This window comes from Lithobates pipiens, unplaced genomic scaffold, assembly GCF_037356315.1.
Source record: "Lithobates pipiens isolate NorthernLeopardFrog02 unplaced genomic scaffold, aLitPip1_a1.2 Scaffold_18, whole genome shotgun sequence".
In the NCBI taxonomy this organism is placed as follows: domain Eukaryota; kingdom Metazoa; phylum Chordata; class Amphibia; order Anura; family Ranidae; genus Lithobates; species Lithobates pipiens.
In genome coordinates, this window is record NW_027507758.1 from 464659819 (window position 1) to 464687373 (window position 27555).

A 27555-nucleotide genomic window follows, 5' to 3' on the forward strand; every position below is an offset into this window, starting at 1 on the left:
GCATGCACGGTCTTGAGCCAGGCTGTGTGCATTGACCCCACTCCTGGAGCCAGGTAAGTGTTTAGGCACAGTGGGGCCAGGTGTTTTATAGATGGAGGCTAGGTCAGATAGTGGTTTTTTTCTTTGTTTGTTTTTTTTACATGCAGGGAATGAGGTGGGGGAAAAAAAGACAAAAACATTAAGACGGCAAAACCACATTAAAATCAAGGGGTAGAACTAACCTTTGATGCCGAAGTCCTTTTCCCACCACAACTCTACAAGAGAACAACAAGCAAATCCTTCTTTTTTTTTTTTTTTTTTTTTAACAAATCGTTGCTTTTTGCAGTACCACATAGTGCTGTAGGTATGGGATCTGAAAACTCTAGTATGAGTAAAGCTCAAAGCAGCCAGACAAGGTTCCATCTTGCTTTCTGCAGGAAAATAAAGCAAGTATTCTTGTTGGTTCCAGCTATACAAAAGCTCCAGTTTAGTTCCAGTTTTCAAACTATTTGCTTTTTTGCAGCTGTTTAACCACTAGGCGTCTGCGCTATAGCCGAAAGACGGTTACAGCGCAGCGCCCAATTGCCAGGAGGGTGTCTCTGGACGTCCTCCTTTTTACTTCCCCCCTCTGCGTGCCGCCGCGCGAATTCATCAGGGAAATTCTGTGTTTGCCGCGTCCCTTGGACACAGCCAGTCAGAGATCTGGTTAAATGGCCAATCACAGCAGCCATTTGGTACTCAATCGAAGTGTCCAATGAGAAATGATCTCATATGTAAACATATACAATAAGGTATAGAACGGCAATGCTGTGTAACATTGTTGTGCCACATCCAATATGGAACTACAAAAACAGAAGGACCCCTGGTGGTGGACATTAAAGGCACGTACAACCGTAAGTTAAAGTAAGAACAGTTTTATTTTATTACATTGATATAAAACCATATAAAAATGTATATATGCCACAACAAATTATACAATACAATGGAGCAAATCGCCTATACAAGGGAAAATCTGTTTTTGTATGTAAACATGAGATCATCTCTCATTGCCGGCTCTCCCTCCTCACACAGAGGCCGCGTGTGAGGAGGGAGAGCTTCTTGCTGCAGTGTGGGTGTAGACACACAAAAAAAAAAAAATGCAAAAACAGTACCTGCCAGTGCCATCTGTCATCAGTGCCACATCCGTATCATTGTCCTGGTGCTCCAGGGCCTTCAAAAGTGTAATAGGTAGTCAACAAGTTAGATGTCTAATTTATGCTCCTAGAACACATGATGACGCTCCCTGCATGTTGGGCCCCTCTAAGTGGCTAGGCTGTGAAAAAGTCCCACACATGTGGTATCGTAATACTTAGGAGTAGGAGAATGTATTTTGGGGTGTCATTTGTAGTATACACATGCCATGTGAGAGAAATAACCTATAACAATTTTGTGGGGGGGGAAAAAAAGAAAACAAAATCCATTTTGCAAAGAATTGTGGGGAAAAAAAATTACAGTATCAAAAACCTCACAGTGCATCTTACTAAATACCTTGGAATGTCTACTTTCAAAAAAGGGGGAATTTGGGGGGGGGGTTTTATTTGTACTTTCCTGGCTTGTTCGGGTCGCAAGAAATGAGATGGGCCACCAGTACATCAGGTGTGATACATTTTGTTTAGGATTTGCACCACAGCTTGTAGACTCTCTAACTTTCACAAAGACCAAATAATGTCCACTAATTTGGGTTATTTTTTACCAAAGATATGCAGCAGTATAAATTGTGGCCAAAATTTATGAAGAATTAATCATTTGCAAAATGTTATCACAGAAACTAAGAAGTGTTGTGTTTTTTTTTTTTTTTTTTTTCTCCAAAATTTGGTGTTTTTTCATTTATAGAGCAAAAAATAAAAACCCAGAGGTAATCAAATACCACCAAAAGAAAGCTCTATTTGTATGAAAAGACAAAAAACTAATTTGGGTACAGTATTACATGACTGAGTAATTGTCATTCTCTAAGTGAGAGCACTGAAAGCTGAAAATTGGTCTGGTCGGGGGAGGGGGGGGTTTAAGTGTCCAGTAGGCAAGTGGTTAAACGTGAGTTTAGTGAATGTGTTAAGCAGAGGCCTGATTTTACATGTGTTTTTTTTTTTTTTTTTTTTTTCCCATTCTTGCAGGGCCATCTACTTTGCAGCATACTCGAGCTGCAAGGAAAGGCTGAACCATGTGTTTGCCGCAGATTCTACGCAGGTACACATGGTCTCTGCTGGGGCAGCAGGTAAATATCAGCAGCTCTTGTGGATGCCAGTTAAGGACATGCTTGTACACTAACATCCAGATTTTCTTACTGTTTAGAATTTCACCCTATTGAAATATTTTGTTTAATCCACCCTAGTCTCTTATTCATATTAAAAACAATTTTATGGATCAGGTAATCCTGTTCTAGTCTATCCAACCAAAGAAAATCCTGCCCTAAATGCAGCATAAGGTGGTCAGTACAGTCCCACTTAACTCACTTTTAGATATAGTTAGGATAACTTTCTCTATGTGTGTCTCTTATTTATATTCTTTACGTCTACAATGTACACACAACAGAAGAATGACACCTGTTTCAGCCATTCTGCCTTGAGCAGCTTATTAATTAATGTGGAGAAAGTAGGAAGGCTGGCCATACATGTCCAATTCTTTTTGTACAGTTTTCCTTTAGGCCCCTTTCACACATGCTGTGTGTGTTTTTTTTTGTTTTTGTTTTTTTTCATCCATCTATTGATGGATGAAAAAAGGGTTATCTCTACAATAGCCATGTCCCTCTGTGTACGCTGCTGTGTCTGCAAAAAAAAAAGGACTTTTTGCATACCTCCTCAAGGGATTCACTCCCAGGATGATCATAGCCACTATGGATAAAGGGCAGGGGGATTGCTGGGGTCTTCCCATAGCACAGTATCTTCCCTGAAAAACCATGCTCAGGCAGTCTGGCTTCCTTCCTCCATGGCTTGGGATGGCTTCCTTCCTTTTCACACCTCCCTGTTCACCCCCACCCCCCAGCGAGACTCTATATGTACGCGCAAGCGAGAACCTCATTTGGAATTAACAGAGGCTTTCCCAGGGGTGGGATGAGGGGCGTGGCTTAGCTCAAGGCTGGTAGGTGAATTGAGTCTGGCTATGCCTCCATAGTACCTTCCTCTCCGGACAGACCAGAGGTGGCTGGCCAGGATGAGCCGTTGGTTTTCTCTGGTGCAGCAGCTGTTTCCAATCTTCCATCCCCTGTTTGTTAGAGGACACCTTATCCTCAGCTCTGGTTGGGTTAGAACAGAGGTTGGCTGCTTTAATCGCATCCTCTTCCCAGAGTTGAAGGAAACGCGATAGTGCTCCCTCCCCCTGCTCCGGACCCCCGGTCAAAAGAGCAGCAGTGGCCGGAGGAGGATGATTTACCCTCGGGACCAGGAAGAGGGGCAGTCTAATGATTCCTCTTCGGAAGAATCAACTGTAGAAGAACCTTTTTCAGCCTTGCAATCTGAGAAATTGCTAGTGCAATCCCTTACTGAAATGGTCCACTCTGAATTCAAGTTGCCCTTGAGAGCCAGCCGAAAGGCCCATGTCTTCACTAGGTTCACTAAAACCCCCGCAGGCTCTTCACGCCTTTCCTGTTCCTCCATTGCTGGAACAGCTCATGTATGCTGACTGGGATCACCCAGATAGGCATTTTCTCCCTCCTAAAAAAAATTTCAACTCTCTATCCTATGGAAGAGAAATTTACCAGGAAATGGAGTATTCCATATCTCCTTTGTGAATAAAATCCTGACTTGTCCTGTAGACAATGCTCAGATGTTCAGGGATCCAACAAATAAAAGGCTAGAGTCTTTACTGAAGACTTCTTTTTCTATGGCAGGTGCAGTAACTCAACCTGCTGTTGCGGCAGTAGGCATCTGCCCATCCCTAAAAGACCAACTGAAGCAGGTCTCTGAGAAATTCCCATTCAGCAGGCCTGGGACTTGGCCAAACTGCCTAGGGCGTGTTGTTTTGCAATTGATGCCATTAAAGATTCTATTCATCAGGCTTCTTGCCTTATGCTTCTATTGGTGCATATGCATAGGATCTTGTGGCTGAAAAACTGGTCAGCCGAGGCGCCATGCAAAAAACTCTTGGCTAGGTTTCCGTTTCACGGGGGAACGGCTCTTTGGAGATGACTTGGATAAATACATCCAAAAGATTTAAAGTGGTGGGGAAAAGTATCTTGTTACCAGTTAAACGAAAGAATGAGCGTTCCTCGTTTAAATGAGCTTCCTCTCCAGGGCCAGGGGCAACTGCCTCCAGGCGTTCGCAACGTTCTCCGGCTTCAGGTTCAAGAGGTAGAGCTCAAGGAAGTGCCCAGGGACAAAAGAAGTCTTGGGGGAGGAAACCTGCAAAGCTGAATTCTATGGCCCCCGCTCTCCAGGGTGGGGGGAAGACTTCTGCAGTACAGCAGGACAGCTTGGTCATCTCCACAATAGCTCTAGGTTACAAACTAGAGTTTCCATCACCTCGTTATCTGAGGTCAAACATTCCCAAAGATCCAGGGAAAAAGCAATCCCTATTCCTGGTATTAGACCAACTGTTATCGCAAGGGGTGATCATGGAGATCCCTGTGGAGGAGCAGGGGTTGGGGTTTTGCTGAAACCTCTTCACAGTGCCAAAACCAAATGGCGATGTCCGGCCCATCCTAGACCTCAAAGGTCTAAATCAGATTCTGAATATCCGCTATATCCGGTCAGTAGTTTCCTTCCTACAAGGAGGGGAACTTCTGGTGTCAATTGACATCAAGGATGCAAATCTGCATGAGCCTATTTTTCCCACGCACCAAAAATGTCTTCAATTAGAGGTAGATGGGCACCATTTTCAGTTTGTAGCCTTGAGTTTTTACAAAGGTTCTGGCCAAACTAAGAGCTCTGGCCATAACAATTATAGCATACCTAGACGACTTGTTACTAATAGACCGGTCAGTAGCCTTCTTGGACCAAAGTGTGGTCAGCACAGTCAACTGCCTGGAATACCTAGGTTAGGTTCTCAACCTAGAGAAATCATCCTTAAAGCCACTAAGAAGGCTGGGGTACTTGGGTCGGATCATAGACACAGCCCAGAAAAGTGTGTTTGCCTCAGGCAAAAATCAGCGCTATAAGTGATCTGGTTCAGGTGGTCAGGTCAAAGAGTCCCTCCATTCGCCTTTGCATGAGGTTGTTGAGGAAGATGGTGGCCTCATTCGAAGCTGCTCCTTATGCCCAGTTTCATTTCAGACTGTTTGAAAACAGTATCCTAATGGCTTGGAACAAAAAGGTCCAAGCTCTGGATTTCCCATTGCATCCGACTCCAAAGGTACGTTAGAGCCTTAGTTGGTGGTGCATAACCAACAATCTGCAGAAGGGGAAGTCCTTCATACCAGTTACCTGGAAGGTGGTAACAAATGCCAGCCTTTCGGGTTGGGGAGCAGTCCTGGAAGAAGTCTGTACAAGGAAAATGGTTCACATCCAAGAAAACCTTGCCCATCAACATTCTAGGGATTTGGGCAGCACGCTTGGCTCTGGAGGTCTGGACGTTCAGGTTGCTGAATTGTCCTGTCGGGATCCAATCCGACAATGATATAAGCCACTGCTGTGGCAATCACCAGGGGGGCACCAGGAGTCATGCAGCCCAAAGGGAGGTGAACTATATCCTGGCCTGGGCAGAAAAGCATGTACCCTGCCTATTGGCAGTTTTCAGGGAATAGAGAATTGGCATGCAGACTTTTTAAGTCGCCAGCAGCATGGCCCCTGCACCCTGACATCTTCCTGGCTATATGCCAAAGATGGGGAATCCCAGACGCAGATCTATTGGCATCCAGGTTCAACAGGAAAGTAGACAACTTTGTGTCTGGGACAAGAGGTTTGGGGACAGATGCATTGGTAACTTCTTAAGATCAGTTTTCATTGATTTATGCATTTCTTCCCGTTCAGCTGCTACCACGGCCTCTTCGCAGGATCAAGGAGGAAGGGAAGCCGCTGATCCTAGTAGCCCGGCATGGCCCAGAAGATCTTGGTATGCAGAGATCATAAGGTTGGCAGCAGGGGACCGATGGATCCTTCCGCCACATCCAGACCTTCTCTCGCAGGGACCAGTATTCCACCCTACCTTACAAATGCTCAATTTAACTGTTTGGCTATTCAAACCCATATTCTGAAGAATCTGGGTCTTTCAGGGTCAGTGGTGTCTATCCTGATGTAAGGAAACCAGCTTCCAGAGTCCTATATTATAGTGTGGAGGGCATATGTTTCCTGGTTTGAATCCAAAGGGTAGCATCCTCGGTAGTATGTCATAGGCAGAATTCTGACTTTTCTGCAATTAGGAGTAGAGATGAAGCTGGCCTTAAGTACTTAAGCTTTCGGCTTTATCGGTATTGTTTCAGAGAACACTCGCTTCTCATTCCTTGGTCAGGACTTTTATACAGGGGGTGACTTTACTTAATCCGCCAGTTAGATCCCCATTATGTCATTGGGATCTGAACTTAGTTTTGTCAGTGTTGCAAAAACAGCCATTTGAGCCGATGAGATCTATTCCCCTAGTCCTTTTGACAAGGAAATTAGTGTTTCTGATTGCGATATGCAATAAGGGTATCAGAATTGGCTGTTCTTTGATGTAAAGAGCCGTACTTAATTATTCACAAAGATAAAGTGGCGTTGCGGCCTCATCCAGTCTTTTTTTGCCTAAAGTGGTGTCAGATTTTCATCTGAACCAGGATATTATCCTACCTTTCCAGAACCTCATTCTGTGCTAGAGAAGTCACTACATTCCCTTGATGTAGTGAGGGCAATTAAAGTCTATTTAAAGGCAACTACTCAGATTCGGAAAACGGATGTTTTGTTTGTTCTGCCAGACGGTCCTAAGAAAGGACAGGCAGCATCAAAAACTACTATTTCTAGATTGGTTCAGCAAATTATCATTCAGGCTTATGGTTTGAAAGAGGATTCCACCCTTTTAAGATCAAAGCACACTCAACCAGAGCAGTTGGTGCTTCTTGGGTAGTGCATCACCAAGCCTCCATGGCTCAGATCTGCAAGGCCACAACCTGGTCTTTAGTCCATACATTCACTAGGTTCCATCAGATGGATGTGAAAAGGCATGAGGATACCGCCTTTGGGCACAGTGTGCTGCAGGTTTCAGTATAGGGCCTCAAGTCTGATGGTGCCCTGCTTTATATGTGCCTCCCTCCCCTCAAATGGCATTGCTTTGGGACACCCCACATAGTTCTTACTATACTGAGCTGTGTCCCGTGATGTACGATAAAGAAAATAGAATTTTTATAATGGCTTACCTGTAAAATCCTTTTCTCGAAGTACATCATGGGACACAGAAATCCCTCCCCTCTGTGGGATATACGTATATTGCTTTGCTACAAAACTGAGGTGCTCCCTGTGTGGGAGGGATTATATGGGGAGGCAACTTCCTGTTTTGGGTGTGCCAGTGTCCATTACCTAAAGGTGGCTATATACCCACATAGTTATTACTATGTTGCTCTGTGTCCTGTAATGTACTTCAAGAAAAGGATTTTACAGGTAAGCTGTTATAAAAATCCTATTATTTCATCTGTTTTGGCATGAATAAACTGATGAAATGAACGGTGTGCATGTGTGAAAGGGGCCTTTGATTTATCAAAAACATATGAGGTCAAAACTAAACCACTTTCAATAGTATCCATTTAGGCAGGCCCTTGCACTGCATAGTTTAAGGTAAATTGAACATGTATGGGCAGCCTAATTCATAGCAGCCAGTCAGAAGTTTGAGGCAATTGCTGACACACACACACACGGACACACACACACACACACACACACACGGACACACACACACACGGACACACACACACACACACACACACACGGACACACACACACACGGACACACACACACACACACGGACACACACACACACACACGGACACACACACACACACACGGACACACACACACACACGGACACACACACACACACACGGACACACGGACACACACACACACACGGACACACGGACACACACACACACACGGACACACACACACACACACGGACACACACACACACACGGACACACACACACACACGGACACACACACACACGGACACACACACACACGGACACGGATTTTAATTCACTTACCTATTCTGTAAATGGGGCTTTTAAAACTATACTAACGTCCCCATAGCAGCCAGCCTTTTAATTTTTTTATTTTTTTTCCTCTGCATTGGCTTTTTACTATTTACATTGTGTGATCAGTGTAGGACTTTTTTTTTTTTCTTCATTTGATATAAGGTCAGTTTATAAACCTTTAGTTTCCTAAACTGTAACTTTGCCTATTAAGGAGGCTTTGGAAATAAAGTGTCAGAGTTGATGGCCAAATTGAGGCTGGGTCCACACTGCTGCGGCTACGAGAACCGGATGTGATTCGTACTGCAGTGCAAATCACATCCGATCTCTGTGCGATGCGAGTTCAGCCATACAGACAGTATGGCTAAATTCGCATCGCCCCCGCCCCAAACTCGCACAGGACCCTTTTTTTGGTCCGCAGCAGAATCGGATCGCATGGGTGTTCACACCATGCGATCCGATTCCTGTCCGAGTTTGCAGATCGCACTGCGATATGCGAACTGATCTGGGGGTGTCATTAACGTTTCACTGACACTCCCAGCAGTTAGGCATAGGGCAGTGTGAACTGCCGGCGGGAGGCATGCGATGTGGGAACCCGCTGCGTATTCGCGGCATTCCCGCATCGCTGCAGTGTGAACCCAGCCTGAAGCACAGGTGGAACAATTATGTTTGATTCTCAGATGAATTACAGTACAAACATAGATGCAGTAAAAAAGGAAAACTACTACCTTTTTCCTAGAATATGAACTGCAACTGTTTTTGTACTTAAGCTTGAGCTAATCTGGTTATTTTACTAATGACTAATCCACCTGTGTTTGCCATACAGCACAGTGTAGGCCATAAGCTTAATCAACGATTGACTCAATTGAATCATTCAATTCAGATGGATTTTAACCAGCAATAATCTTTTTGGTTTTTCAGTGACAATCATTGTTTGACACATAAATGTAATTATGAATAACTTCTGTTTATGGTCAGCATTAGGTTGGAGCTTCAAAATGAGGATGTCTTAAAGCATTGCTTGTTTCTCACCGACTTCCACAATGAGTTGATGCTGACATCATTGGCTTGTCGAAGATTTTGCATGCTACAAGGTTTTTTTTTTTTTTTTTTTTTTTTTTTTTTTTTTTTTTTTTTTTTTTTTTTTTTTGGAGTTTATTGACCTATAGGGATTGATTTACTAAAAATGGAGCGTGCCAAATCTTGTACAGCTCTGCATGAGGTCCCTTTCACACTTGTGCAACTTCAGAGTCCTACGATTTTTGCAGCAATTTTCGACAAAACAAACGTACATCTGTGGAACCGACTTTGTCCTGTGACTTTAAGTCCGACTTCAAATCTGACTTTGATCCCCGACAATACCAGGCACTGTCTGGTATAAATCTTTAGGGGGAACTCCACCCACAATGTAAAAAAAATAAAAGCATGGGTTCCCCCTCCAAGAGCATACCAGGCCCTGAAGTCTGTTATGGATTTTAAGGGGAACGCCCACACCGTTTTTTTTTTTTTTTTCCTCTTGTATTGGCATGGGATGGGGTCGCCAGAGGCCCGTCCCTTATGATGTTACCGCCCATCATGACCTGCACCATGCAGTGACTCTGCCCCATGCCAATATAAGGAGTGGCACTCCGCACACCTGGAATTAGAGCGGGAGAAAGCGCTGAGTCAACATTGGAAGAAGCAAAAAGGGGGAAGGCAGCAGAGAAGATAGTGGAGAAGAACCAGCAGAGGCAGAAGACTTCAGCTGTGGAGGCAGAAGAGACGACAGAGCTGCTTAAAAAAAATTACTTTAAAGACATGTGTGATGTGTTTTATTTTTGATACTTTTTATTTTTAGTTGAATGGTTAGGGGTATAATCCCATACTCATTCACATAGGGTGACGGGACTGGGATCTGGGATTCTGATAAGCCCCACGGCTGCAGACCCCAAAAACCAATGACCAGGGTTGTCGGTAAGAGGCCCTTGTTCTCATCAACATGGGGACAAGGTGCTTGGGGAGGGGCGGGGGTGCAGAACCCCCCTGCCTCAAACCACAACCCCCCCATGTTGAGGGCATGCGGCCTGATACGGTTCAGGAGGGGGTGGGTGCGCTCGCTCATCCCACCCCCTTTCCTGACCTGCCAGGCTGTGTGCTTGGATAAGGGTCTGGTATGGATTTGGGGCAGACCCCCACGCTGCCAGACTGAAGGGCCTTGTATCCTCTCGGAGGGAGAACCCATGGCTTTTTTTTTTTTTTTTATTTGCCGTGGAGTTCCCCTTCAAGATCATCAGTGCACGTCGCATGCCAAAGTTGGATCAGTTAAGACTCCAATCCGACTTTGATCCGACTTCAGTGATATTCAATGGTTTGAAGTAGGATCAAAGTCGGACTGAAATTGTGCAGGGACTACTTTTTGAAGTCTGCACGACTTGAAGAAGTACTAATATGAATGGTAGTCATTGGAAATCATGGGTAGCAACTTGTCCTATGATTTGGGACTGCAAAGTCGTATCAGTCGTACCAGTGTGAAAGGAGCCTAAAAGCCAAATCGGCTTCATTGGGTTTTTTAATCTAAGCATAATTCTACAAACTGAGGTTAGAAGCTGATTGGCTACCATCCACATCTGCACCAGATTTTGCAGTCTCCAATTTTAGTAAATCCTCTCCATAGGATTTATCAGTACCTAGCCCTTATGAGAATATCCCATTCTTAAAATTGAACTCGGGTGTGAATTTGTAGAACAGTATTCGCTATGAAAGTGCAGGCCTCCTCCTAGGTTTCCAAGTTGGTCATGACAAGCCAAACCTTGTAGGCTGGTAGTTTGTTCAGGATTGTCCAGAGTTTAACTAATGGGCAGTTTCACAACCGCTTCTTGCCTATCTGTGTAATAATACTGTGGAGTACTACAAATGCATCAACGTCACATTCCTGGGATAGAGAACCTTTGGGTAAAACTTGATATTGTAGCTCAAGAACTTCAATTGGATGGAACTCTTTGTGCTGTTACATCATTCTGTAAGACCTCAGTCTTGCAAGGAAATTGTACACAGCAGTGGGACCCTTGTTTAGGTGCTGGTTCTAATTATATGGGAATATGGGAGGAGGGTCATGTATGGAGTGGTCAGTAGCGGCTGTGAAATTTTTCATTATCCTGGAAACTTTGTGTCTTGCAATAACATACAAGAATTGACATGGCTTCTGTTTTAGTGGCAATACGTACATTCAGTAGACTAAAACTTAATGTTTGCATTTGGTAAGTATAATTTATTGTCTCCTTTTTTTCTTTTTTTTTTTGTTAATTTTTATATATTAAAGTTTGCACATGTTTTAGCATGTTTCTTTAAAATATACTTTGCAAAGTATTCACATAGAACGCTACAAGATGATTTTTTTTATTTTTTTTTGTTTTTGAACACTTTATTAGTTCATATTATTTTTTATTATTTTTTTATTATGGTATTTATGTAATCCCACTTATATTGAGTATACATTTCTTTATATTTTTAAATCTATTTTGTTATTTTTAGCAATGTGCAGTAATTTGTTTTTCATCTGTAAGTATTATATTTTATTTTGTGAAATCCTTTCCGTGGGTTTCATTGGTACGCAATCTTGTGGACCTCTGCTTGTTGTTACGATACAGAAAAGCCTGTGTCTATTTTAGGCATTTACTGTACATTTCCACTGTGAAAGGCGCGAGATTGTGTCATCTCATGCTCGCCTCCTGCAGGTCTCGTCCTGCTGAAATATGGACTAAGTTAAACCTCGTGAGTACTTGACCCGGCTTCTCTCTGCAGCCAAAAGCGTAAGAACCGCACATTGGAATTGTAATTTTTTTTTTTTTTTTTTTTTTTTTAATGGGGAACAAACCAGGAGTGATGTGCTGTACTCTGCTGTGTTTAGGAGAAACAGATTTATTTATTTTTTCTACAAACCCTCTGCAGATATGGAGACTATGAGTTGTGTATGTGTGCGTGAATGTATACACACTTAATCTATACATAGCATGTCACTAGTCTACCTGTAGTAGGGTGTACTTCACCACTGGCTGCATTCATGAAAGTGTCCATTATTTGGCTTAATTTTTTCCCTAATTTTTATGAATTTACCTGGCCTGACTTTCTTCTATATTTATATTTTCTTTTATCACTAATTTCTCAAGCCTCATGTCTTGTGCCCATGTGAGGATGTGGAAAATATTTTCCAAATGAGGGTCTTGGCTCATTCAAAGGATTTTTTATTTTTTTTCCCCCCATCGTTAATTTACACTCTGTACCCCATAATGACAAAGTGAAAACAGAATTTTAGAAATGTATGAAAAAGGAAAAACTGAAATATCATATTGGCACGAGTATTCAGACCCTTTGCGACAACACTTGAAATTTTAGCTCAAGTGCTTCCCATTACTTTTGATTATTGCTGAGATGTTTCTACACCTTGACTGGAGCTCACCTGTGGTAAATTTATATAAATTGGACGTGATTAGGAAAGGTACACTCCTCTCCATAAAAGGCCTCACAGATGACAATGCATACTGTATCGGAGCAAAAGCCATGAGGTCAAAGGAACTGCCTGCAGAGCTCAGACAGGATTATTGCAGGGCACAGAGTTGGGGAAGACTACGACAAAATTTCTGCTGCATGGTGGCCTCCCATAATTCTCAAATGGAAGAAGTTTGGCACAACCAGGACTCGAGAGCTAGTCGCCGAACCAAACTGAGCGATCTGGGGAGAAGGGCCTTTGTAATAGAGGTGACCAAGAGCTTGATGGTCACTCTGACCCAGCTCCAGAGATTGTGTGTGGAGATTGGACAAGGTTTGAAAAGAACAACCATCACTGAAGCCCTCTGGCTGCAGAATGGCTATACTGAAGCCTCTCCTGATTGCAAAACGCATGATGGCCTACTTGGAGTTTGCAAAAAAAAGTACACGAGTAACTCCGAGGAAGGAAGAGTCTCCGTTATAATTAAGCCAAGGCTGAAATGTTTAGTCTCAATTCTAAACGTTCTGTCTGGAGGAAACCAGGGACCACTCATTACCTTCCCAATACCATCCTAACAGTGAAGCATGGTGCTGGCAGCATCGTGCTGGGGTGTTTTTGAGAAGCAGGGACTGGGAGACTGGTCAGGGTTGAGGTAAAGCTGAATGGAGCAAAGCACAGAGATATCCTCAAAAAAAAAAAAAAAAGAAATTGTTCCAGGGTGCTTAGGACCTCAGACTGAGCCAAAGGTTCACCTTCCAACATGACAACGATCCTAAGCACCCAGTCAAAACACATGTGGCTTAGGGACAACTCTGTTAATGTCTTAACGTGGCCCAACCAGAGCCCTGCCTTGAACATCTCTGGAGAGACCTAAAAATGTCTGTCCACTGATCATCCCTATCCAGTGTGAGTGAGTTTGAAAGGATTTGCAAAAGAGAATGGCAGAAAATTCCCCAATACAGGTGTGCAAAGGTGGTCGTAACACACCCATAAAGAGGGGGGGAGAGCGGTCCCTGGTCCCACTTCTGTGCGAGATCACCCAAAAGTTCAGCCTAGCACCCCCCTTCTGGGCCACTCACAAAGCACAGTGCATTTTGCACCTGCGCAATGGGGAACTGGTGTTCTGACGGATAGTGCATGTGTTTTGCAGCACTGCCCATCATTGAATAATCCACCCCCATCATGTGCTAATTGCCCCTCCCCGACATGAACATGCCTTGCCAGAGCGAGGCACAATCTGAAAGAAAAATTTCTTCCATCAGCTATTGTGCACAGGCGCTATCTCCCCGACACAATAGCTGTTTGTAAACTCAGCTGCTGTGCTGTTCCATATGGTGCATGCGCTGTTTCTCCCGGACACTTCTTGATAGAACACCGCTTATGAAGCCACAAGGCTTTCCTTGCAAGCAATGGCAGTAGCAGCACCTGAGATCTAATTGACAGATCAACTGGGGTGAAGACACTGCAGGATCCCATGACAGGTAAGTTTTCTAATATTAAAAGTCTGCAGTATTTGTAGCTGCTGACTTTTTAAAATTTTCTGAGGGAGCCTGGACCTCCTCTTTAAGTACATGTAATATCTTCAGTGTTTTATTTTATATTTTTTTTTTTTTAGGAAATTCAGACATTTTTAAAATTAGGTTTTCACTTTGTCATTGTGGGACACTGAGTGTAAAAGTAATGATTACAACAATGAATTTAAACAGCTGTGGTATGAGACTGCAACATAAAATTTAAAAATGTGAAGGATCTTCTTAAAAAAAATAAAAAAAAATAGTGAAAGGTGGTCTGAAGGAATAAATACAATGTAGATTTACAAATGTTTGCCATTTTTATCTACATCTGGCTGATAAGTTTCCTCGAAATAGGTCATGCACATTGTCCCTATCATTCAGTCTGCCAACTTGGGATGCTATTGAGATAATGTTTGTGTGTTCTGAGCACAATCCTGCTGGAAGCCAAGCCAAGTCCACAAACATACAATCTCTGCCTAGCACTACAGAACAAAGTCATTGTGCAACACACACATCTTGAATGAAATCGGACAACACAGCAAAGCAAACATAGTGAGAATGCACTGTGCGTAAATCTCTCAATTGTATCCATTTATTCAGCAGTTATATTAAAGTGCTTTTCCTCAAAGGTCATTTTTTATTTTATTTTTTAATTATTGTATCCTGTTAGGTCTTAACTTGGGGCGATACAAAATATGGAACTGCCAGCACAGGGATGCGGGCAACACTTGTGCATCCCCAAGCCGGTAAAACACGGGCATGGATATAATCGCCCTGTATTGATAAGGCCTTAGGCGGAAGATGTAAATGTTGTTTTTTTTTTTTTTTTTTTTTTTGTAGACTATTTAATAACCTTAAACTGTGCTCTGGCTGGTATAGATTAACCTTAACTAAGTATTGGTTGTGTATAGGGAAGTTAAACTAATGAAAGTTAATTCATAGTTTTCTAGGCATCGCTGCACGCTGTGCACCCTAGTTGTGTAGCTCCTGGAAAAATTTGTGGTTTCAGTTTGTTTCACGGTAACATCTTTCCTTTTCTTCCCTTAAGCCCCCAAGGGAAGAATCTGGTTGATTTTGGGCAACAGTTTATTTTGGTTCTTCGGATACCATCTTTAACTACTTGCCTACTGGGCACTTCTACCCCCTTCCTGCCCAGGCCACTTTTTCAACTTTCAGTGCAGTCGCACTTTGACAATTGCGTGGTCATGCAACGCTGTAGCCAAACTTTTTTTTTCTTAATTGTGTGGTTTATGTTTTTTTGAGACAGCTTTCTTTTGGTGGTATTTAATCACTACTGTTTTTTTTTTTTTTTTTTTTTTTTTTTTTTTTTAAAAAGGCTGAAAATGTGGGGGATTTGGTGTGTGTGTGTTTTTTTTTTTTTTTTTTTTATCCCCCAGCCACTACACCTGCATATTTGGCTTATGTGTCCATTCACTCCGTAGGCGTTTAGAGACCGATAAAGAAACACAGCCAGTGTGTCCAGGAGCAGCAGGGTTTTATCATTAAACACTTGACATTCCTAAACATGTGTAAACATGCCTAGATGTGTTTAGAGCTTGGGCAGAATACATTTTTATCCTGGCCAATGAAATGAATGCCCAATCGCTTGACATGTCTAAACACATTACACAAGTTTACAAGTGACAAGCATATTTTTCTGTAAAAGCTATGCTGCCAGAAGGAAATGAGCCTTGGAAAGTTAGCACAATGGCCAGTGTCTGAGGCCCAATGATGAACTGAACTTATGAAAGCTGAGCCCAGAAAAGGCAGGCGGAGTACAAAGGACTAGTCACCATTATTGCCTGCTGTCTCCCTACTTTTGATCTGTTTCTCTCTAAAGGTGGACATCTTGGAATATTCAGGGTTTTGCTTCCCCATGTGGGAGCGTCCAGCAAAGAGATTGGTGAGCAGCACAGTAGTGACCTCGTCAAATATCGAAACGCTAGCAGTCAGAGGCTGCAGTACCTTGGCTCTCACGCTGCAAATATAAGGCTTCAGACACCCAAGTGCCTCCCTCACATGTAAAGAAAACACACTGCTATTTTTCAGGAGAAATGAAAGACAAGCGGTATATATTTTTAGGGTACTAATTGTGCATGATTAACGTGTTTCAATGTTCCCTATAACATATAAAAAAAAATCTTCAATTTTGAGATCAGGTTCACATTAAAAACTGTTACAATAACCAACCTGATGAGCAATAACGAACAAAAGCTTACAAGAACATCCTATTGGGCCAAGTCATCTGGCTTGCAACATATTTTTCTGTATGCATGTACAAGTGTAAATGTGTGTGTGCATGTTGCTATTGTGGGATTTTTTTGTTTGTTTTTTACATGTGAAAGATGGGAATCTGATTGAAATGCTTTGTCCATTTGAGTGTCTCGTTTTCTTCTCCATCTCTCCAAACACTGCATGTAAAACACCATACTCTTTTTAAAGAACTGGGCCTCCTGCATTTCTCCAGCCCCATTTCGAAAAGTAACCACATACAAACCATTTTGCTGTTCCATCTTTTATGCTGTTGTACCTCTTCCTAATTCTGTATTGGACAGGCAGAGCATGAGTGCTGTGTAAACAGCTGTAGGACCAACTTTCTTATGATTTTTTAATATGTTCACTAGACCTCTTAGAATCTTGATCTGCATTTAATATATTTTCCTTTTAGAAACTAATAAATCTAGATTAGATTTTTCTTAAACCTAAAGGTCTCTTGTTGTCAGATAATTTTAGTATGAATAAGAGTGTTCTTGATTTTCATTTTTGTTTTAGTGCCTTAAATAGCATTAAAATCTTAAGAGCCAAAGTAGCCTTTTTATGCCACGTCATATAGAGTTTAGAGCATTAGCTTCTGAGTTCACATTCTTTAACTAACCCTTATATGTTAATTCTGTAGATAATACATTGACCCTGATTTAGTTAGGTATAATGATTAGCATGTGCCATAACATGGGGTGGTGGGGTTTTGAAATGGGATTTAGTAAAATTTTGTATTAGCAATTTTTAATTTCTACTAAATTGTGACCCTCATATATACCATATATTTTCCTGAAAAATAGCAAAATTATTATGCAGTCTAGAGCATGACATATACATTCTCTTACGATCTTGTTTTTATGCTATATAATAAGTTTCTATTTTATTTATTTAGGTTTCACTGCAATAACGGCCACTAATCCCATCTGGCTTATTAAAACACGACTACAGTTAGATGCAAGGTAAGATTGTTTTTAGGCAAAATAGATTTGCAGCTCCATAACCAAAGTGCTGCAGTTCAGTCAGTTCTCTCCTGTTCAGTGTTTAAGTTGTTGTTTCTAAAAGGCAACCAAACATTCGGTGTGGTTACATTGTTTTAAATGATCCACAATGAGTGGGGAGCCTGTCGCTATGCTTCTTGCTGATGTGGAGATTTAGAAAAGAAAAAACAGGTCCAAAATGGAGCTCAAATGCATAATCTACCCGCTGTCCACTGCCCCTGTGCAGTCACATTACACAATTTTTATCCTGGCCAATGAAATGAATGCCCAATCGCTTGACGTGTCTAAACACATTACACAAGTTTACAAGTGACATTTTTTTGCACATTTTTCTGTAAAAGCTATGCTGCCAGGAGGAAATGAGCCTTGGAAAGTTAGCACAATGTCCAGTGTCTGAGGCCCAATGATGAACTGAACTTATGAAAGCTGAGCCCAGTTCTCTGCTGTTGTGCAGTGTCTAGGTTGTTGTTTTTCTAAAAGTCAACCAAACATTCGGTGTGGATACATTGTTTTAAATTATCCACAATGATTAGGGATCCTGTCGCTATGCTTCTTATGCTGATGCAGAGATTTAGAAAAAAAAAAACAGGTCCAAAATGGAGCTCCGATGCATAATCTACCCACTGTCCCTGCCTCCACAGGGCTAGACAGTGTGTACAGTCCATCTGAATATGAAGGAAGGTGGCATTGTGGTTAGGGTCTGTAATCTAAACCATGGGTCTCACAACTTTATAAACAAAGGGCCAGTTTACTTTCCTTCAAAGTTTAGGGGGACTGTGGCCAGTGGGAAAAGAGAATATCCTGGTGTCATTGGGAGCAAAGAGTGTTCCATCATTTATATTAGGGGAGGTAATGGTTGCACCATCTTGGTATCAATAGAAGGAATAGTGTCCCATCACTGGTGCTGTAATAGTACTCCATCATTGGTGTCAGTGGGAGGTATAGTTTGCCACTGTAAGGAATAGTTCTCCATCATTGGTGTAACTGGGAGGAATAGTGCTCCATCCTTGGTGTCAGTGGAAGCAATAGTGCTCCATTGTTGGTGTCGGTGGGAGAAATGGCACTCCATTATTGGTGTCACTGGGAGCAATAGTGCTTCGTAATTTGGTTTTAGTGGAAAAATGGTGCCCCATTGTCAGCGGCATGAATAATTCCCCAAGGGCCAGTTAAAAGCAGGCAAAGGGTCATAGGTCAGAATTCACTGATCTAAACTAATCAAGGTTCTGTTCCTTTTTGCTCAAGCGTGCTTATAGCGTGGCAGAGCTCCGAGATAACCTCAACACGAAAACCGGGGTGGCTCTTGGACCTGGATACTTTGATTAACTACAATGTAGCCTTTAGAGAGGTTCTGGATCTGTCTTGAAAAATTACTTATCGTTTTGTAGGTAAAGCAGCTGAAATATGTATTTCCACAGTGTATTTTGCTGTTTACTTGGAGTCCAATCCTACATATTTTTTTATGGCTCTGGCCACTGCTGAGGGCCTCTGTAAATAGTTTTTATACAGTCACAGACTGGGTGCAACAGTAAAGATATTTGCTGCTTCAGTAAGGCTTCATGTACCTGGGACATTTTTAAAACCTCTCCTAAGCGATTTAACTTGACAGATTGTAACCCACGTTTTAAAATGGCCACTTTGCCGCATTTACATGCCACCATTAGCCGTGTTTGTGTTTTTAGAAGCGTTTGAAAAAAATAATAGGCTTTTTTGTACTCACCGTAAAATCCTTTTTCAGAGACTGACAGAGCTCCCTTCTTAGACCATCGGGTTGTTACGCCACCTTCAGGAGAGGACAGGGCAGAACACATTAACATGTACAACAAAACCAGAACTTTCTAGTTCCACCCAAGGGTCGGTCCCTTGGGTAACAACCCCCCAGCCTGCCTCCTGCAGCCTCAGTACGTCAACAAGCAGTATAACGTTAAAAAATAGGAGGGGAGGGTGCTGTGTCAGTCAATTGAACTACAGAGAAAAGGATTTTACGGTGAGTACAAAAAATCCTATTTTCTCCTTAAGTTCACCGACTGACAGCTCCTTTCTTAGACCATCGGGAAGTCCCCAAGCAGTGACAAAACGAGGGGTGGGAAACTGCATAAAAAACTTCACCCACAATGGCATGTGGGAAACAGTATAATACTTCACCCACAAAAACAGAGTGTGGGAACAACATAGAACTTTTACCCACACAAAAACAGAGTGCTCCTCAATCGGGGAGTCACTACCTTACAAACCGCCTCAAAAACTTGTGGTAACAAATGCAACAGTGCATTTACTTTAAAAGTAACTGTTTTTCGCCAAAAAAACAAAAAACGTCCGCCTGCAAAACTTTGCAGGCATCAGCCGATGCACTGACATCTACCTTGTTGAATTTTGTAAAGGTGTGAGCAGACTACCAGGTCGAGTGGACCGTGACCGGAAAGAGGGGCACCTGCCCCTTTAAGGTGTAGGCCTGTACTACAATCTGTCTGATCCACCTGGAAATGGTGGCCGACGAGACCGCTATGCCTTTTTTCGGACCATCCACTGAAACAAACAAGGAGTCTGACTTCCAAAAGGGAGCCGTAGAAGACAAATACACCCTCCGAGCCCGGACCACGTCCAGGAAATGGAGGGCCACCTCTTTAGGATGTGTCCGTTTAGGATACAGAGATGGTAACACAATGTCTTCATTGATGTGGAACGCCAAAACCACCTTCGGTGTAAAAGAAGGTTGCGGACTCAACACCACCATATCCTCGTAGATAACCAGATAGGGTGATTTGCATGACAAGGCTGCCAGTTACAAAACCCTCCTGGCCGATGTAATGGCCACTAGGAAAACCACTTTCTGGGAAAGAGTCAACCGAGGGATCTCTCTGATATTTTCAAATGGCGGTTTTTGAAGCGCCGATAACACCAGGTTCAGATCCCACGGGGGTAACGGTGGACGCACCGGGGGGAACTACATGTCGGACCCCCTGAACAAACATGCTCACTAAGGAGTGAGAAGCCAGGGGTCGCTGAAAAAAGACAGACCGCCAAAGCTGATATTTGTCCTTTTTAATGTTGCTTAAAGCCAATTTCTGGTCTACTCCTCGCTGTAAAAATAGCAGGATCCTGGATATAGAATAGGAGCGCGGACGCCATCCTTTCTGCTCGCACATGGAGATGTAGGCCTTCCAGGTACGATGATATATCTTCCAAGAAGATTTGCGTGCTCTCAACGTAGTCTGAATCACCGAATCCGAAAGACCCCCAGATTGATCAGCAACTTGGATTCCTCCTCCAACCAGAGGCCCTGGGTCGACTGAACCTACATTACTCCACCCCAGCCGGTTAGGCTGGTGTCCGTTGTGATCACTGTCCAATTCAGAGGTAGGAACGACTTCCCAGACCGAAGTGCCGGGGATCTCAACCAACCAGAGCAGGGAGTCCCTGACCGACTGGCTCACCTGAATCTGCCGATCCAGGGATAATGGATATTTGTCCCATTTTGTCAAGATCTCCTTCTGCAAGACTCTGGTGTGAAACTGGGCATACGGTACTGCCTCGGAGGCCACCCAGGACTCGCATGCAGAAGTGTAGCGACGGCCACTTGTGGTTCATCAGCAGTTTTACCACGGCTCTGAGAGTCTGCAGCTTGTCTGAAGGGAGAAAAAAAATCTCGCTTCCATGAAGTCCAGTAGTAAGCCTAGGTACTCCAAGCGCTGAGTCAGTACGATCACTGACTTTTTTTAGGTTCAACAGCCACCCAAATTCCTGCAGGGTCTGCATGGTGATCGCCACATCCTCCTCTAATTCTGAGGCAGAAGATGCTCTCAGGAGATCTTCTAGGTAACCTAAGATCGCGATCCCTCGTTGTCGCAGCAACTCCAAAACAGGAGCCAATATCTTGGTAAAGACTTGGGGGCTAGTGCCAAGCCAAAAGGGAGAGCCACAAACTGGTAGTGGGCTTCCCCAACTGCAAATCGCAGAAATTTCTGATACCAAAGGCATATGGCTATGTGCAGGTATGCATCCTGGATGTCTAAAGACGCCAGGGAGTCCCCTTGATGGAGTGCAGCGACTACTGAGCGAACTGATTCCATTCTGAACCTCTGTATTTTTACAAAGTAATTGAGGGCTTTCAGATCCAAGATTGGACATACCCCTTCCTTTTTGGGGACTACAAACAGATTGTAGTAGAACCTCTGGAACTGGTACTGTCGCCCCACAACTCAGCAGGTCCCTTACCGCTCCCATTAGGACCTCCCGGCGAGCCAGAAGTACGGGTTTGCTGGAGGGGAAGAATCTGGTGGCCAAGAGAGAAACTCTATCTTTGTAGCCAGAGGAAATCAGATCGCAGATCCATTGGTCAGACAGCCGATAGGCCCACCGAGCTGCAAGCTCCCGAAGGCGACACCACCCTTTCCCCCCCCCCGTGTTGCGGGCGGGGACAAACCGTAAAATCTTTTGCTTGCAGGCTTGTTAGGCTTGCGGTTCTAGGGAAGCTTTTGTCCTTCAGAGGTCGTCCTGTCGGGCTGGGGATGTTTAGCCGAAGCCCCGGGCGGGCGAAAAAGCTATGTCATCCAATGAGGCTCCAAAGAGCCGCTCACCAAGGAAGGGTAAATCCGTCAGGGCTTTTTTAGATGCCTGGTCAGCCGACCAGCATTTTAGCCAAATTGGGCGCCTCGGCACCACTGCTGACACTGAAGCCCTGGATAACAGAGGGAGGGTATCCAGGGCCATGTCAAACGTACTTAAGGCCTTGCAGTAACTGGTCTGCTAGTTCCACGCAGACGGGAAGCCTGTTGTTCCCCCAATTCACGGTGCAAACGTTTACTGGTCGCATTGCTGACCCCACAACCGTAAGCTATGAACGAGCCACTGCCTCGCCCTTCCTGTCCGTGGGGTCCTTAAAGGCAGGAGTCCCCTCTACTGGGATCATGGTTACTTTGTTTAACCTGGATACTCGGGGATCCATGACCGGAGGAGCCGGCTATTTTTTGAGAAGGCTCTCCTCAAAGGGGTTCTGCACCACCATGTATTTGGGGACTGAAAATGTCCGTTGCGGTCGACCCCATTCCTTGTATATGAACTTATCGAAATAAGTCAGATACGGAAACACCTTAGGTGTAAGGGCTGGCTTACGGGACCCTAAAGGGACCAGTACATCAGCAGAGGGATCTGCTATATCCAGAATTTTCAGGGCATTACGCACCCTGTAATAAGTGCTTCAACAGGAGCTTTATCGCGCACTGACCCGGACGGGGACTCGTCCTCACTGTCCGATCGGTCTTGGTCAGCGTCATCTGAAACGACAGAGCAGGGGTCACCAGCCTCAGCGGGGATAAAGTCTACTTTGGAGCTCTCCCTGGAGGACGGGTGTGTGGGGGCCGCTTTACCACCTTTGCGTCCAGGCACCGCCTCCATCTTGGCAATGAACTTGTTAAGGACCGCCAACAAAGCGTCCAGGGGCACTGCTCTGTCTGCAGGCGAACCGATTGCAATTGCCTGAATTTCAGGGGAAGAAACGCCAGTTTCTGAAGCCATGCTGACCCTACCCTGTCTGCCACCTGTTGGAATTGGGACAGTGAGGGGCCCCCACCGCAGGACTCGCCACCCTGACTGAGTTCTGCGCTGTCCAGCTAGGTGCGCCTGTGTCAGCTCCCAGATGCATGTGAGAGAACCACACTGCTGAGCCCCAAAGGACAGCGCTGAGCATGGGGAAAAAAGTGTTCAGGCTTCAACAAAATGGCTGCCGAGCGTCCAGTATAAAGGACATAATCACTGGGAAAATGGCCACCGGAATACAGCAAAATTGAGTCTGACCATGCTACTCCCTGGTCATACCAAAAATGGACGCCGAGCACTGTATGCAATGAGAGATAGTGAAAACAGGCAGAGGAAATGGTGGCAAACAGCCATCAGCAGACGCAGACCTACAGACATCCAGGGCACAGCTACCCAGCGCAGAACCCCCCCCCCCCCCCCCCAGGTGGCCCCTGTCTGTGTCTCACACACACCGCTCAGCAGCCTATGCAGCATCCCCCCCACAGGGAGGGGAGGGTAGGGACAGGGAGAGAAGAGAAGAGAGGGAGGTGAGGGACCCCCAAATCAACCTCCCAGGGAATACCCAGCTGCTTAGCCCCACCAAGGCAGGGAAAGCTGTACTTGCCAGTCCTGACAAACTGGGCAACATTCCATCACAGAGCCACTCTCTGATCAGTACGGGGTGTCTGCTGGCCCAGCACACGGTGACGCAGACATCAGTAACCCGGTTGTATGTGTGCCCCTGAGCATTACACTGAATGAACAATAAGGTCATATGCACTTGTCCCCTTCAGGGGTGACGTTTTAGATACGTGAAACTTTTTTATCAATCCTCGAGTACGTAAGAACATTTATTAAAAAAAAAAGACTGCTACTAGTGTTCTGTTTAGAGTTTTAATGCTGCTAATGTTTAACGCACAACTTACAAGATGGTGCCCGACAAGAGTGCTCTGCAATATGGATTCAATAGCATAAGTAAGGTGGCCGCAGGATGACGTCTAGTTATATAAACGTCTCATTTATTTGCTGGAGATTAGGAAGCACATTTTTCTCTCAGATCAATCAGTCTCTGAGAGGAAGGAGAGCCTCCTGACCACCAACCAGCACCAGTGCAATACAGTAGTGTCAACATAATAAAATCCATTCACCCCTCTACTGTATGTCCTATCCTTTCTCTGATCTGACCTCCTTTATCCTGCACACTGTACATTAACCCCTTTATCTCCATTCCCCCCACTGTATGTTGCATCACCTATACACACCAACAACTTTTTTTCTTAGTTAATATACTGTCTTCACTGGGTTCTCCACTTGAATTATCAATGTAGTCCTGTAGTTTTTACTTTTATGTTGTGAAGTTATTGTAACAGATCTTTAATGAGACATACACTTTAAATCTTTCTTCCATTTCCAGAAACCGAGGTGAAAGACGAATGAGCGCTTTGGAATGTATCCGCAAGGTGTACAGCACAGATGGCTTTAAAGGTTTTTACAGGGGCATGTCTGCCTCCTACGCTGGCATCTCTGAAACTGTTATCCACTTTGTTATTTATGAAAGTATTAAACGGAGACTGCTGGAATATAAGACTGCAACAGCCATGGATGATGGGGAGGAGTCTACAAAAGAGGCTTCTGATTTTGTTGGACTAATGTTGGCAGCAGCAACTTCCAAGACATGTGCCACCTCTATAGCATACCCTCATGGTTCGTAAAGTTTGTATATAATTGTAATTGTACTTCTGACTGCTGTCTGTTGAAACATTTTCACACTGAGATGTAGTCAGTAAAGCGCCGCTATTTTTAAAAAGGGTTAAAAGCGCTGCTGCTTCAGTGGCGCTGCCCATTGATTTCAGTGGGCAGGGGCGCTTTAGGAGCAGTGAACACACCGCTCTTTAAGCGCCTCAAAGATGCTGCTTCCAGGACTTTTTTAGTGTCCTGCCAGTGCACCGTTCAAGTGGGAAAGGCCTGAAGTGTCAGAAGAGGTGCTTTACAGGCGCTATTTTTAGCGATTAAAGCACCTTCGTGTGAAAGTAGCCTTAGAGGCTGATTGCTGTCATACCCAGTCACTGCATTTTGTGCGATATAAAAACAGACATACTAAATATTCATAATGCACTGATGTTTAGGTGGGTATAGGCTTTATGTGAGCGTTTCCAGTTAAAGCGTGTGTGTTTATTTTCCTTTGATAGTCAGGTAATGAACACAAACTATTGTCTTATTACATATGCCAAAATCCATGAACTACACAATGCAACTCCAGGAAATATTGCCACTGAGTCAGACAGCTTATTCACTTTAACTATAATTATTCTGTGTTGGGGGCCTTTCTTTCACCCCAGTGAAGCCCCCTCACCACCCACACATACTGAAGTATGAAAACAGTGGAGCAGGCAAGCAATGAAACACTACCTTTTATGGGCCACTAAAAAAATTTCACCATCCATGGATATTGCTATCTAGGCAGCTAGTTGTACAGGATATGAATGCCAGGTTCAAACTCCATCCAGTGACAGTTTTCAGTGTTGCACCTTGGAGCAAAAACATGGTACTTCTAGGTATGGGAGCATGGGATTCTCTACACTCGATCCATCATTTAAAGCATATGAGGTTCATTTATGTCAGAATTGAAAATAGAAACTCACAAACAGGGAAACACACTTCACCCCAATGCTTAAAGTGACACTAAAGGTTCTTTAAAAAAAATCTCTCTCTCTCTCTCTCTCTCTCTCTCTCTCTCTCTCTCTCTCTCTCTCTCTCTCTCTCTCTCTCTCTCTCTCTCTCTCTCTCTCCTCTCTCTCTCTCTCTCTCTCTCTCTCTCTCTCTCTCTCTCTCTCTCTCTCTCTCTCTCTCTCTCTCTCTCTCTCTCTCTCTCTCTCCTCCTCTCTCTCTCTCTCTCTCTCTCTCTCTCTCTCTCTCTCTCTCTCTCTCTCTCTCTCTCTCTCTCTCTCTCTCTCTCTCTCTCTCTCTCTCTCTCTCTCTCTCTCTATATATATATATATATATATATATATATAATATATATATTATATATATATATATATATATATATATATATATATATATCTCACTTGCCTCCATTGTGCAGCTCGTTTTGCACAGAGTGGCCCCAAACATTCTCTTCTGAGGTTCCTGGGACGGGCTCTCCCCATATCAGATCTCCCCCTGGGAGAAGCACTCTCCTGGAGGAGGTTACATTGCGGGCGTGCTCCAGAATCCAGCATTTACCGTAGACACTGAATGCAGGGACTTGGCCCCCGGCCGCCGCATCATTGGATTTGATTGAGCCAATGGCTGCGCTCCTATCAATCTATCCAATCAACAGCCCAAGAACCCGTAGCGGAGAGATGTCGTGTCCCCATGGGACAAGTTCGAGGGTTCAGGTAAGTAAAACGGGGGGGGGTGGCTGGGGACTGGTCACTGACAGGTTTTTTTCTCACCTTAATGCATAACATTAAGGTGAAATAGCACAAACCTTTACAACTCCTTTAAATCCGTGTTGCTGCTGGTATGTTTTTCTTGGAACTATATTTGATGACTAATATTAATTGGTTCTCTATAAGCTTGCCCTGTAACGGCCTCCTGAGCTATTTAAAAAAAATATATATATGACCACCCCATAGATGTTCACATCTAACACGCACGTAGATATTGATCAGGTCGCAAGATTCTTAATTGCGTTTAAAATCTAGATTAGAAAACATACAAATATTATCTATGTGAGGTTCAAAAAGAATAACAATAGAGCTTAAAGATTATGAGCCCGATTTTTTTTTTTATTTTTTTGAGAAACTCTCTACTCCAGTTTGTCTTGACCTCTTTTTTTTAGTCAAGGCATCCTTTAAAAATTATGCACAATGTCGAGGTACCTCATTCTAAAATGTAAAACATTACGCAGCAACATCCACACATGTAGGACACCCAACATTGGCGGTGACTTATTCTTACAAAGCAAACCCACAATTGCACACTGGTAACTGACCTAAATATGCCAATGTGTCTCCTCTCCTTCACTCAGCTAATGTGACCCCCAGTGCTGACAGAGGGGGTAGGGATAGAGCAAACAAGGATGCTGCGCAGGTGCCCAGTGTTCTCTCTATCAACCAATGATGTCACTGGTTGTTCGAACACCAGCAGCTACAAAGTTGTAATGGTGCCCAATGAAACTTGTGACTTTGTGTAAATGGCAGAGTTGATGCACTTGCTGGCTTGTATGCAGTTTTGGGCATTTTGCCAAGCAGTCCTAAAGGCACCCCAGGTTCCCTGGTCACCCTGTTTGAAAAAGGCTGCTGTACTCCAATGTTTAAATGTCAATAAGATTATATATTTTTTTTTCTTTTATCCTAACGTCTATATTTTGTTACTGATTTTTTATTTTTTTTTGTTTCCAGAGTTGTACGGACAAGGCTACGTGAGGAGGGCACAAAATACAGGTCCTTCTTCCAGACGCTGTCTCTGTTGGTGAGAGAAGAAGGCTATGGTTCCATGTATCGTGGCCTCACAACGCACCTGGTTAGACAAATCCCTAACACGGCTATAATGATGTCAACCTACGAAGTGGTTGTCTATTTGCTAAATGGATAATAGCCCGGCGTGCATTCTTGTTTGTAAAGAAGATGGGTGACCAAAGAATTGAAAGTGGACCAGGGGACTAGAGAAAATGTGACCCAGAAGGCTCAGTGTAATAGCATGGATGGCCATTCTGA

The 27555-nt window shown here is 43.8% G+C and overlaps 1 protein-coding gene across 3 annotated transcripts in view; it reads left to right on the forward strand.

Moving 5' to 3' along the window:
- SLC25A36 (solute carrier family 25 member 36) overlaps positions 1 to 27555 on the forward strand; it is a 92986-nt gene that overhangs the window by 61458 nt on the left and 3973 nt on the right. For all 3 annotated transcript variants that reach the window (XM_077488278.1, XM_077488277.1, XM_077488279.1), the window contains exons 4-6: positions 2130 to 2230; positions 17236 to 17302; positions 24267 to 24556. In XM_077488278.1, the coding sequence (XP_077344404.1) occupies positions 2130 to 2230; positions 17236 to 17302; positions 24267 to 24556 (458 nt within the window). The remainder of the gene's footprint in view (positions 1 to 2129; positions 2231 to 17235; positions 17303 to 24266; positions 24557 to 27555) is intronic.